Raw genomic sequence first — 13,960 nt, 5'->3', positions numbered from 1 at the left:
CCACATTAAACCCCTTTTTAGCACTTTTTTTACCTAATTTAGCTGCCCATTTTTGCCACTTTCAACCTGCTTTTGCAACTTTTTAACCGCTTTTCACTGTTTTTGCCAGACATTTTAGTCACATTTTTCCTTTCATAACCTATATTTGTTGCTTTTTTCAATTTTTTGTAACTTTCAACCCACTTTTGCCACTTAAAATCAATATTTTATTCACTTTTTAACCGCTTTTCCCCTTTTTTGCCAGACATTTTTGTCACATTTTTCCTTTCTTAACCCATTATTGTTGCTTTATCAAATTTTTGCAACTTTCAACCCACTTTTGCCACTCAAAATCAATTTTTTTCACTTTTTAACTGCTTTTCACCATTTTTGCCAGACATTTTTGAAACATTTTTCTTTTCTTGACCTATATTTGCTGCTTTATCAAATATTTGCAACTTTCAACCCTATTTTTGCTACTAAGTACGAATTCTGGCAACCTTTTAACTGTTTTCCACCACTTATTTCCACCACTTTTAACCCATTTTTATTGGCATCCACATTGTGCTATTGAACAAAAAGGAAACTTATTTTCAAAAAAGGGTTTACATGTTGAAACTGCTATATTGTAATACAGCATAAATATTCTTGCTTTGATAACAGTGGTTATTATTCATGTTAATGTAAATTATGATTATTGCAGATTAACATTACAATGGACCATGATTTTGCTTACCTCCATAGGCCCCCAGTTGGCTAGGCTTTTTAGCTTGGTAAGATGAATTTTGAGGTTATACCTTCAGTGATAAGAATAATAGCAGTTTCTAATAGATCATGTTTACAACTGTCATAATGGGCACTAAAATACCTAGAGCACAATGAAAATAAATGTAATTACATATTTGAAATTTTAATGATACAATAATGTTGTAATATAAAGTTCAGCGACAGAAACTTGCACAAAACGGTCATGATCTATCAACTAAAACAGTGTTTGAGTCACTACAGACACATGTATGCTACACAAGCAACAAAGTCTACAGTCTATGATATGAGTGGAGGAAAATCACAGGAATTTTTTTTTTTTCACCATACAAATAGAAGACAAGTGCAAAACTTGAGAAATAAGGCAAATGTTGAAATTCACTTTGAGTACAACAATTCTAAAAAATCCCAGTAGATATTCTGAATGCAGGATTAACAACAAGCGCTGTACAAAATGGACACGCCTGTGCCAATTAAGCTTCATAATCGTAAAGGAGTACAATTTTTTTTAATGTAGAGAGGCTTTCATCATTTAAAAAATGATTAGAATAAGCTTAGATCCCTGTTAGAGAGCTAAAAAATACAACTGTAAATATTACAGACAGAGCTTTCCAAACCTCTGAAAATTCAACTGTAACCCCAAACCATAAGCATCATTTCCACCCTTATAAAAGCTGTCACACTAGTCCCCTGTTAGTTCAGTGCAGGGTTCCACTAAAGTGAGAAATAAATAAACATGAAGATGCCCACAGAGCAGACACAAAGCAGACCCAAGTTGAGGAGAACTTTAACTCTGGGGGGCTCGTACAGCAACTCGGCAATGACTCTTGTGTCCTCCTGCACGACTTTCTGAGGATCACTCTGTCCTCCGTCTTTAAATCTACAAAACCATTCCAGTAAATGCAAACATCTGCCTTTATCCTTGGTAGCGCCACGTCCTTCCTCAGGCCTTTTTGTCTCCATCCTCAAATTAGTGAAGCGCTCTGCAGGGGTTGTTTCTGTGCTTGGGGTTGCTGGGTCATGGTCAGTGGATGGCATCAGAAGCTTGATATCCGCCCCATCCAAACACCCCTCCTTTCTAACGTCTGGGGGAATTTCCTTGCGAATTTTTCCATCGCCGTTGGAAAGACTTTTCTCAGTCAGGCGGTACATTTCATCACGGTTCTTAGGGGGAACTTTTTCAATGCTGCGGAGCCCCCAGACTGTGGTGGTTTGAACCTGCTCTTTATCTGGCGGAGAGGTGAGGAGGCTGACCACTACAGCCACCAACCCTGAAAACCAGAAAAGCCCTGCAGCAAAATACATATAGTGAATCTTTACAATGAAGGCGGGTCTGTCATCTGGCTGGTCGCAGCGAGGCTGGCGGTAAATGAAAGCTAGGATCAGGCGTAGGGTGCCGAGTGTGAAGCCAGTCATGCCTCCCCAAAATGCACCTTTCTCATTGCAGCGTTTCCAGAACACACCCAGTAGGAAGAGGGCTGCAATCGGTGGTGTAAGATAGCCAGCAACTTCTTGGATGTAGAGATATGTCTGTCCACCTTGCATTTCAATGATAACAGGGACCCAGGCGATGCTGATTGCCACCATGAAAACAACAAACATGCGACCCACAATCAGCAGCTCCCGCTGGGATGCCTTCCTTCGAAAAGTTTGGTAGATGTCCAGTGTAAAGATGGTGCTTGCACTGTTGAATATTGAGTCAAGATCGCTCATCAGGGCGGCAATCATGACTGCCATCATCAGACCTCTGAGTCCCACTGGCATCACAGCCATGACCAGGCGTGGGTAGGCGATGTTTGAGCAGCCGGCTTGAGAACCACACACAGCCATGCAGTGCTCTGGTGAAATGCATGCAATCTCATCTGCAAACAAAATGCGAGAGATCATCCCCGGGATGACTATCACAAACATGGGCAGGATCTTTAGGAATCCAGCCATGAGGGTGGAGCCCTTTGCGTGGGCGATGTTCTTCGCTGCAAGGACTCTCTGGACGATAACCTGGTCAGCACACCAGTACCAAATAGATGCAGGGGTCTGACCGAAAATGAAGCCTGGCCATGGGATGTCTTCATCCAGAGGACCTCGAAGGATACGTAGTGAATTTGGTTTGGGCTCAATGCGGCAGGAATTAGTGTAGGTGTAGTTTCCAGTGGCAACTATTGCAGAAACATTAGGAACTGCCTGCATGTACTTAGTTCTGACACCTTCAAGTCCACCAACCTTGATTAGGCTAATGATGGTTAAGGTCAGGGCTCCAGAGATCATCAAAACTGCCTGAAGTGCATCCGTATAGAGTACTGCAACCAGTCCACCAGTGACAGTGAGCAAGGCAGTCATGCTGATGAGAAGGAAGATAGAAAGATAAAGGTTCCACCCCAGGGACTCCTGAATAAAGAGAGCTCCTGCGTACAAATCCACTGAGAGCTTGGTAAAAATGTAGAGTAACACTGACAAGAAAGCAAAGTAAACTTTTAGCCTGTGGCCGCCGTAGCGTTTGGACAGGTACTCAGGCATGGTGTACACTCCTGAGTGGATATACACTGGGATGAACACCCAGCCCAGAAGCTGCAGAAGAAGAAGTGCATTAAACTCCCAAGCTCCGACAGCAAAGCCGCTTGCTGCTCCCGACCCAGCCAGGCCTATGAAATGTTCACTGCCAATGTTGCTGACGAAGAGTGATGCGCCAATCACTATCCACGTCATTGAGCGTCCAGCCAGGAAGTAGCCACTCACAGTGTTGCGATTGGCTTTCCACATGGCAAGAAACCCGATGACCAGCACCAGGACAAAATAAAGCGCTACCACAGCTATGTCCGCTGCCTCCATTCCAGGACCCATTTTTAATCTGAAAAACTTTACAGCCTTATGAATCCTTGCAAAAAAAAACAGGAAATAGTCAGGGAAAAGTTTTTGATCAGATAATTAAAAAAGGAGCAATGGAAATGCTCTGCTTTGGTTTGCTGTCTAGATGGAAGCTGTAGTATCCACAGGTCAAATTCACTAGGTGTGCTTCGGAGGGGGTTATCCACCGGCACTGGATCGTTCTAGTTTTAGAGGAGGATGCAGTAGGCCTCTGGTCTAGATAAGCCTAGAGTTAACATTCCTGCAAGACAGCAAAGACAAAGAAAAACACCTCATTAGAGCCTTAGTCTGAGGGGAAAAAAACGAACGTTTACAGACTTTACATCAGCCTCTCTGAAGACAAGACAGACAGAGGAAGTGAGATTTATTATAATGTAATCAAACTGAAGACAACCTGAATCACGGGCATAAAAAACACTGATGGAAAAAAAATTAAAGATTTTACATAACACCCCAAACAGCACATCAAAATAATTTATTTTTCCTTAATCTTTTCTAAACAGCTATCTTTTTCCAGCTCCAGTCTTTTGGTGTCCTGGCGTCTGACCTTGCTCTGTAATCTTTTAACACAAAGAACTTAAGCCATTCCTCTGTAAAAACTTCAAAGACAGCTTAATTACATTATGTAAGAAATCAAGAAGAGTCAAGAAGGATAAAGAACATGTAGCCAAGAATAATGCTGTGGAAACATTTCCTAATACTCAACCATCTCAATATGATAATGTTCTGCTTCATGGTGTGGACCAAAAATAAATGCAGTAAAAAATAAATGAGAGCGATTGGAAATGATTGAATCAAACAAATTCAGGACCAATTAAAAATAATTTATTTTATGTTTGCACAAATCAGCATACTTTACATAATGAGTCTGAAACTGAAAAAAGTTGCCACTGTAAACTTAACAGCTGTTGAAGAAGAAGGGGACTCATTTTGTCTAGTCCTCTATCGTATACAAATATACAGGATTACATGTCTAAATTGATCACATTAATTCAAAATAATGTGTTTTTTCAGTTATATTGTTTTTTCTAATCTTACTAGGTAGAAATCAAATTAGAACTGTAACTAATTGGTTCTTGCAAAACTCGTTCACAGTTAAATGAAAAGTCAGATCAGTAGTTTTTAATATTGCTGACAGAAAAATAGCACTAAATGTTACCTCCCAGGCAGGGCTGACACAACTGTAATAAAATTGAATCCCTATGCAACATCTGTTTTGCGTCCCCCCTACACACAAACACACACTTATACTTGGATCTTTAGCCTCTCTTGGGGTTAAGCCTTCTATGAGTAGTAGAAAATCACCCCACGCATGTGTCTTCACAAACAAGCTTTACACATGAGCATCCATCTCAATAAAAGAAGCCTTTGTTTTCATTTTACCATCTCATCATCAAGGGCTTCATTCCATGTGCTCACCATAAACAGGCCAAAAGAAATACTGCAATGTCACTCAGTAGAATGTATTTGCAAAGTTACATAAACTCAGGATTCAAAGATAATCACTTGCATCCCAGGATGCCAAGACCTACTTACAGGGCTCAAACTCAAGCAACTACAGAATAATAAAAAATTATAGCTCTGCCAGATCCACAGGGGCACTAACTTTAGCCAAAGAAACTGGGTTAAACAAAAACAACGAGTGTAATTTTACTGTACTTCTCCTTTTTGCAACTGACAAAAGCAAGCCAAGCTTCATGTTTGATAGTAAACTACATCTCTGCAATGGGAAAATTTAAAAACAGATTCAAAGTCAGGTACATAAGCTGAAAACTGGGCTGATATATCAGTCTGGGCATGACTAATGTCCAAAAAGTTTAACAAATAAAGCCTAAGTTATAGAAAAGTCCATACAACTGAATATCAAGTGCAACAATATGAGCCAAACCTGCTTCTTTTTAACAAACAACACATTATAAATGAATGGAATAAAAATGAGACCCTTAATGGCTCACCTTTGCATTCAACATTAAATTCACACATTACCAGCCACATGCTACAGGTCAGTCCCGGTAAATCCTCAAAAACATACCGGAGAAAGATTTTTTTAAATATCGAATGACAGTGTCAGACTGAATACAAAGGAGCGTGGACACTCGTCCACAGAGGCGTGAAGCGTACGCGTTCACCTACCTAGGAGGCGGAAGGAAATTTCTAGAACACACACTCATTCATTTACTGCAAACGCTGCGCATCTTCGAAGAGCTCTTACTCCTCATTACTAGCTCTCTCAGGTGTGCTGTCTGACTCATACTCGTATATTTAGCACGTACGGAAAGTCTGGCGCACAATATTACAGCATTGCTAAAAGCATTTGTGCTTGATTGACGTCACAAAATACAGTAAGGGCCTTGTGTCTTAACGGCTGACCAAGATAATCAATGATAGGTTAACTGGCATTACGGAAACTCAGCTTTCTGTGCCTAACATTCACATAAAACCACGTAGTTTAAAAGAGAACGAAAAACATGGGGTACGCAGATAGTCGCTAAACATAGACTCACCGGTTCCTCTGTAAAATAAAACATATGGATACTGAAGAAGTCTCTTGTTAGTTAGAGTTAGCAGAATCGCTAAAGATGCTAAGACGACACTGAACGCCTCAGAAGACAGATGTGAATGGAGAAGATGAAGCCTCCCTCCCGAGGACAAGTCCCCCTCAGGTCTGCTGCTTCTCCGTTGACTTGTCAATAAGTTGACGTTTGAGCTCGGCTGTCACCCCGTTGTCCTCCCCGTGTTTCAATGGAGCCGAGATGCCCGTCAGACAATGCTGCCTCTCCTCCTTATAGGCGAAGTGTTCAGATAGACGCCCCACCCACACGTGGAGCTCACCCGTGACGCGTTTTTAGTGCACGAACACCAACTAGAAATTGCTCCACATAATTATTTGGGACACTAAAACTGACCTGTAAATTTTTATAACCTTAAGATCACAATGGCAAGTGGAATGTAGTTGCCATTTAAACGGGAAGGCAGTGGACACTAAACACACCCACCTTGCACAGCTTATGTTAGTAGAGTGTGCACATTTATTATCTTCATTACTTCTAATAAAATAACACTTGCAAATTGTTTCAAAGTAATGGAAATTTTAAAAGGATAGCTCTCTAAAATAGCACTATACTTAAATGTAAATAAACGTGACATTAATGTAAAATTTACACAATTAGATGATTGTGTATCTAAAGGGAGTTGCCTAACTGTCTAACAACATACAGCACATAGGGTCCTACTGTAGCACAGCTTTGAAGCCTGCATAAATATGAAACTCAAGGTTCTTCTCAAGCCTGCAACCAAAAACAGCTATCAATGTCCCCAGGTGACCTGGAAAAAACATAGTTGCAGTCACTGTAATCTGCTACAAATCATAGAAATTACTGGAAGCACCACTGCTGACTGATTGTCCAAGTGTAACTTCTAATCAGATTTAAGAGTGAGGCTTGTAATCTGGAACAGTCGAGAAGCTTCCAACCCCTGCCTATTTAATAACAGCTAGAGTTGTCAAATAACACTTATTTGGGATCAGATTTTCTGTGCTGTTATTAAATTTTCCAAAATATTAACTCCACCCTTAGTTTCAGTATCAGTATGAGGTGTAATGTTATACATTCCTTTTGCAAGAACCCGTGTCTTTTTGTCAAAAGGTTAGATTGCATTGGAAAGAACTATTCATTGTAAAACGCCAGGCTTGTGATCAAGAGGAAATTGTTGTCATATTAGAGCAATAGGAGGAAACTGACCACTACCACCTCCATGACCTATAATACCAAAGCTATTGTTCCAGGCTGCAGCAGAATGCAGTTTCTGACCTTTTTGTAATTTTTGGCTCACTGTATATCAGCGTTGATGATAACACTGGAATCTATATTTTGGGCAAAAACATGTAATTCAAACTGGGCTCTTGAGGTAGCTATAGGACTACCGTTTGATGAATGAATTAGTAAATGTGTGGGTTTTTGACCTGATATTTATTCCCATACCATATTTCATTTACTAAATTTTTACACTTTTTTAAATATGGTGCTCACACAATTTTATGTGTAATTTATTTCATGGATTCAGTTTTAACGTTTTGCATTACATCTTAATTTGCATATCTTTATGCCTAAGATAGGCAGCAAGTTTTCCTCATGACAGGTTTGTATAATGACACAGATATATGGGTTATCTTATCACTATATCTTTGTAGTTACAGTTTCAACTAATGTCACTATAATGTGACTAGAAATGCTACTTATAATGTAATAATATTGATTATGTTTTCAGGTGGTTAAATCACCAAACAATATCACAGTGGTCCTGCAGTATCCTAATAAACAGGTTTTCACATTTGTATGCTACTAATGCTGCTGTCTGCAGCCTCAGCTGTCAGATGAGGGAAAGGTTAATGTGGCTGACTTCCAACAAAACATCTCACACGACCGATAAGACACTGCATATAACAGCGAGAAGGAAACAGAGTAAATTTCCACTCACTACACACATATCTTGGAAATTTCCATTTGAAGACGAACTACATTTCCCAACAAGCTCCGCGCGTCAGGTTGCGTAGATGTTTGGCGACAGACCGTTGATGGGAAACGCAGCGGCGAAACAGCTACAGCTGGAAGTATGCGTTCAGTCATGTACTATTTCAATGTAGGCCTTTCTCATCTTCAAACAATGTAATTTATACGCCAGAAAAGTTGTGTGGTGTCGTCTGACGAACATTTCTGTTGGACAATTACGTTTTACTACACAAATTTCAAAATCCCTCTTAGCTTTATCCTGTTTACAGCGCTCCTCGTGAGTCTGTTTACTACATGTCAAGACTCAAAAGTAGTTCTGTCACCATAAAGTTTACTTTCTCATTTAAGAGTTGAAATGTAACAACACTGTACCCTGCATGTCGTCTTACTATGTTTGCAGCATTAAGCCCAGAATTAGTGGCTTTCCTGTGGTTATTGGCGGTTTTTGTGTCAACATTAATGTTTACAGTCTACTGTGTTCCCACATCATTTTCTTCCCATTCAGGTTTGCTAGGTGGAGCGTCACAAAGCCCCGGTTCTCCTTTCTGCTGCAAGCAAACAGTGGAAGACCAAGTGGAAGAGAAGCTGACTAAAGTGGTGGTCAGTTATTTTCAACTGTCTATTTATCTGTTAACTTGCCAATCTAGCGATGATCAGCTTTTGGTTAAATGTAACTTAAGGTCTGTAATTTTTAAGCTGCAATACTTATCAATACATTATTAATTTCAATTCAACTTTTTTTTTCAACTTTTATTCAACCTGGTTAGTCCCATGGAGATCAGATATCTCTTTCCAAGGGAGACCTGGGTAAAAATGGCAGCAATACATTGCTTCAAAATTCAAACACACTCAGACTCCCACGGTTCACATTATACAGTAATGATAAAACATTCGCTAAAACAGTGCCATATATGAAAGTTTTCACTACAGATTTAAAAACATTCAGTCACAAGGTTTTTGTGGTCTAAAATCAGTCTGCAGATTGTTCCAAGCAAAAAGTGCAGAAACCTAAAAGCCTTTTTCCTAACTCAATTCAGACTAAGAAAGGTAGTCTGGAATTTTGCCTAAGTACCAAGATGACGTGTACTTAAAGCTGTCCAGCTGACTTCAGAGTGTAAAGTACAAAGGTGAGTTAGAAACCCTCAATTAGTGATACATCTCTGAGCTCCATGATATACACCGTCCAACATGTGAAGACTCTGAGCAGAGGCGTTCATGTTCAAAACAGCAACATAATCAAGAAAAGGCAAAATGGTAGAATCAATTAGTCTCTTTTTGATCATAAAAGAGAAACAGGACCTGTTTCTGTAGTTAAAGAACAAGTAAAACCTTTAACTCTTTAGCAACATACTGAATATGCTCCTTAAAAGACAAGTTTTCAACAAGCAAAAAGGGTAAATATGTAAAAGAAGAACTCAATTTATTCACTATCATTTGGAACAAGTTTCCCAGACAGTGTTCATAAGTTTAGTTTGGTCTGCATTTAGTACAGATCTTTCACTGAATCAAAGGCATGCTGAAGATTTGTAAAAGCTTGTGCAGTCGTAAGTGTACAGCACTTACGACTGCAATTAACCATGTCATCAGCATAAAAATGAAATGAGAAACTGGGACTATTTCATCCAAGACAATTTATAAAGGTGATAAATAACAGAGGGCCCTGTACCACCCTGTATCCATTGTTGTTAACTACTGTATGTCCATGTATCAAATTAAATGTCCGTTATAACTTTGAAGCTATATTTTTATCAAAAGATTTAATGAAGCCATCTAGCTTATGGTCATGAGAGCTGGGATGATTCACACTAAAGAAAGGAAAAATGGCTGGGAAACACTGACTTAAATAATGAATTTACCTAGATGATGTGATGATGTGCACTAGCTTTAGTTCTGAAATCTTTTACATGGCACAGTGATTGTTGAGAGAAACTTTGCTTTCTTTGAAAAATGTTTTACAACATCCATGACACCTGTCTGACTATTTTGTGAAGATGTCATAAAAGCAAATATTTTTAAAAAAAATTATTACTAATGGTGATTCAGATTGCTCTCTAGAAAAGTTCATGATCACTGTGGTGTTGCTCTGCTCTCCATTGTTGCACAAATCTGAAACATCAAAGGCAAAAGTAACAACAGGAAAAGGGGAGGGAAACATTTTGGTAATATAATCATTGCATCTTATTGTCTGTGAGGTATCTCTGTATCTTCAAAACAATTTTGTATGACCTCTTTCGGCAGAGCTGTGACGCCGACTACTCTTCAGAGTGAATCCCTGCAGAGCCTTTCACAGACAACACTTCAGGAGGACAAGGGCTTAAGTTAGGAAAGCACCTGCTGTCCTGTGTGATGTAGGTCAACTCTCTTTGTTATTAATGCAAACACTTCACACAAGAAACGTGAGACATGAGAAGGTACAAATTTTCCTTCCAGTCATAAGTATCTTTCCACAAAATATTATGTAAATCTGATCAGTTGTGTGTAAGGTTTCTGTTAATCTAACAGGGAAAACAATCCCAATTGGAAGGCCAACAAGTAACCTATTTTCCCCAACAGTGGCAGATGAGTAATACAAATATACAGATATACAGTATTTTATGTACAGAATCTTCACATGACTGTAGCCCCCATTATGTCCCATTAACTACAGCCAGCGCAACTGCTTTTTAAGCGTCTGTGTGTGAATATGTGCATATTACAAATAGCAATAATGTAAGAAATCATGAGGTGAAAAAAGTGTAGTAAAATGCCTGCAATAGATCTGGAAAATATGTCAACAATTACATAACCTGCATTTGCATGCATATGATTTTTTTGAAAAAATACCAATAAAGCCAACTAATGAGTGTATATTAGAGCTTTTCAAGAGGATGATAGTCATGAGCTGAATCAGACACTTAACCACTGTTTGTTTCATAACTCTACTTGTTGCCAAAATTCTAATACATTTTAAGAAAACACATCTGAGCTTTCCAGATGTTTTCATAACTGTTTTTTTCACAGTTGCACTGTGGGTAATTATGTTAAAAAAGGGATACTGTTTTGTGCCAGTTGGCCATGTCTCAGAGAATTTGGCTGATTTTTTTAGTGAATAAGTATTTTGTTAACACTGTTAAAAGGCAGATGGCCTGTGTGCAAGATTATCCAAGGAATAAAGTTACCATTTATGTTTTTGCTTTATAAAAAGGAGGTTGTTAGCTTAACCTAAAGTGCTAAATAATTGCCACACACTGACAATGCCTATACCTAAGGATCTCCTCTGGCCAATTGCCAGGATGCCATACATTTGACTGCAATCTTTAAACTTCAGTTGGTATAGTAACATTTTTCATAAAGCAGTCAGACTACTAGTCATAACTAGAAAGTGTGTAAAAACAAACAATACAACTCTTATCACCAAAAAGCAAGTAATATGAAAATAAACATTACTGTGTTTGTTTCCAAAGGTTTGAGATGTGCTAGTGCAGAAAACATCGACTGTCACTGTTTCAGAAACTGTGCTTTCCTCCTCAGTCTATTAAAAGCTTGTCTATTATTAGCCATACTCTATTGGTAAATACTGTAGTATGTCACTGAGTCTATAAAAAGATTTCCTTTTAGAGAAGTCAGCTGACCTCTGATGCTGCCAAGCCAGCGAATATTAAAAGACTCCAAAAAAGAGTGGCCTAACTGCTGTCCTGTGTTTGACAGAAGCCATATTTGTTTTCCTGAGACGTCTTAGGTCTGCTAAGCTCAAAATTTTGGATGTATAGGATTTGCAGTAGATGTTACAAGTATTTCTAACTAGTCTGTAATAACCCCCCAAGCTCTATTAGCAGGCTTTTTCTTCACTCTTGTCATTTAACAGAAGCCTGTGCTTTCAGCGTTGAATGGCATGCAACCTTTTAAACAAAGTACAAAGAAATGCTCTGATGTAAATCCATGAAAGATCATGTCTCATACCAAGGTTCTTATGAGAATATCTAAAATGGCTTATTTTTGGATTGCAGGGGAAAAAAAGCACTCTTCTGTGTAACTTTAGATATCATCAGACAGGAACTACTCAAAATGTAGGGCAAGCGACACAGCTTACATCTGACATTTGGTTGACTGCAGATTTGAGTCTGAACATTTTCCATGATTTACCACATGAATAAAGTACAGCTTATTTTTCATATCTTCCTCTGTTGTGCTGATACTAAGAGGCTATAATGGCTTGACTTGTGCAGTCAGTGACTAACAAAGAGGCTTGAAGGTGCACTCACCTGGCTGACCTGATTCTTAATAAGTACTCAATGACATCTCTGCAAAGTTGATTTCAGTCAGTTCTAAGTATTACATTTAACTTTGACATTGGGTGAAAGTATGTGCACAGGACTTGACTTGTAAATGGCAGAATCCCAAACCACTGTTGTAAATGGAACCACATCCTATGTGTTAGTCTAGGAGCAGAAACAGATGTTCATTGAATACATGTGCACTATAAGACCATGATGACATTATCAGAATCAATATTCACACAGGATGCTTTTGTTTAAATTTAGCTGCTTTCTTTTAAAGCTCCCAGTGATTACGTTTTGTTTTAAATTAATTATTAACTCACCAGGGCAAGGTTTAACATACACATACTGTTAAATTTTACAGTATTATTTGGCATGTTTTTGTCTGTGACCTTTCACAGGATCGGAGCTTTGGTATTCTTAACTAAGGCACACTCAAATAGTTTTGAACAGCCCGAGAGCTCCATCTAGGGATGAGAACTTGTACTCACCAGTGCTTTGATGCAGTGGTTCTCAACTGGTCCGGCCATAGGACCCACCACCTACTGTAATGTTAGGTAGAGACCCAAATTTCAGATTTTTTAAAAAATTAATTCAACATAAAAATTCTAAAATCTGGAGCTTTGAAGAAGCACAAAAAAGGCTGAACAAATAGACTGGCTGAAACTTTAGGAGGACATGCATAAAAAAAGTATTTCACCATGTTTTACCATTAGATCACATTTGGGTTTAGATCACATTTTTTTTGAAAGGTGACAAGACATTCACAAATTATCATATGAAAACTAACTTTCTTGAAAAGATTTCCATCCAAGATAACAGGAAAAATAAGTGAAGATCTCAAGAAAATAACAATAACCCTAAGGATTCAAATAGGGTCCTCGCACCCTCAGTGCTTGGGCCCTAAAAATCAGAATTGACCCATTTTCCTGCAAAATAAAGTATATGGATAGATGTCTGCCTAGGGCTTCAATATCAGAGATATTTTGGCCTTTTTTACCCCTGAAACCAATTCACAACCCACTGAAAACAGCCCCGTGACCACTTTTAGGTTCTGACCCCCCAGTTGAGAACCTCTGTTTTAATACACATTGGAGGTGAAAAAATTATGTCTGTTTTCATGGTGCAGGTTAAAAAAATGTAATCTATTTTATGTAAAATATATATATATATATATAAAAGGGGAAAAGTTTCAGTATGATAACTTGATGATACAATTATAGGTACTGCTTTATTCAAGATTCAAGAGGCTTTATTGTCATTCTACAGCATGTGACACATGACAAGATGATATGGTGGGAGGCCTTGGACCTGCACCTGACAGTGGGCATGCTCTCCATCACACAACTGTAGATTGATTTGAGGACTGAGGTTTGCAGATCAGCGTGCCTCAGTCTCCTCTAGGAAGTAGAGGCATTGATGGGCCTTCCTGATTATGCTGGCTGTGTTGTTGCTCCACACCAGGGTGTCTGCAATGCGCACCCCAAGGTATTTGATGGTAAAGACCACCTCTACAGCTGCTCCTCTAATGTAGAGGGGTGGAGCGTGTATTCTGTGCTTCCTGAAATCCAAAACTACTTCCTTAAAACT

The 13,960-nt window shown here is 38.9% G+C and overlaps 2 protein-coding genes across 2 annotated transcripts in view; one reads left to right on the top strand and one right to left on the bottom strand.

Annotated features, from left to right (window-relative positions):
- Positions 1–318: 318 nt before the first annotated feature.
- On the bottom strand, positions 319–6,353 carry slc5a3b (solute carrier family 5 member 3b). Its single transcript, XM_041807742.1, has 2 exons — positions 6,111–6,353; positions 319–3,847 (listed from the first exon to the last, which is right to left on the bottom strand). Exon 2 carries the CDS (start codon positions 3,580–3,582, stop codon positions 1,459–1,461), a length of 2,124 nt encoding a protein of 707 aa, XP_041663676.1. The 5' UTR covers positions 3,583–3,847; positions 6,111–6,353; the 3' UTR covers positions 319–1,458.
- Positions 6,354–8,166: 1,813 nt separating this feature from the next.
- Positions 8,167–13,960, top strand: part of dop1b (DOP1 leucine zipper like protein B) — a 37,351-nt gene continuing 31,557 nt past the window's right edge. Inside the window, exons 1-3 of the mRNA XM_041807740.1 lie at positions 8,167–8,215; positions 8,620–8,714; positions 10,353–10,462. The gene's annotated coding sequence lies outside the window, so the exon portion shown is untranslated. The remainder of the gene's footprint in view (positions 8,216–8,619; positions 8,715–10,352; positions 10,463–13,960) is intronic.

This window comes from Cheilinus undulatus, linkage group 15, assembly GCF_018320785.1.
Source record: "Cheilinus undulatus linkage group 15, ASM1832078v1, whole genome shotgun sequence".
NCBI classification, from domain to species: domain Eukaryota; kingdom Metazoa; phylum Chordata; class Actinopteri; order Labriformes; family Labridae; genus Cheilinus; species Cheilinus undulatus.
Note: the sequence above shows the minus strand (reverse complement) of the source record. Positions and strands in the feature narration are given on the sequence as shown.

Bases quoted from the DNA above. Each gene is read 5' to 3' on its own strand.
- slc5a3b (XM_041807742.1), bottom strand. From the start codon at position 3,582: ATGGGTCCTGGAATGGAGGCAGCGGACATAGCTGTGGTAGCGCTTTAT.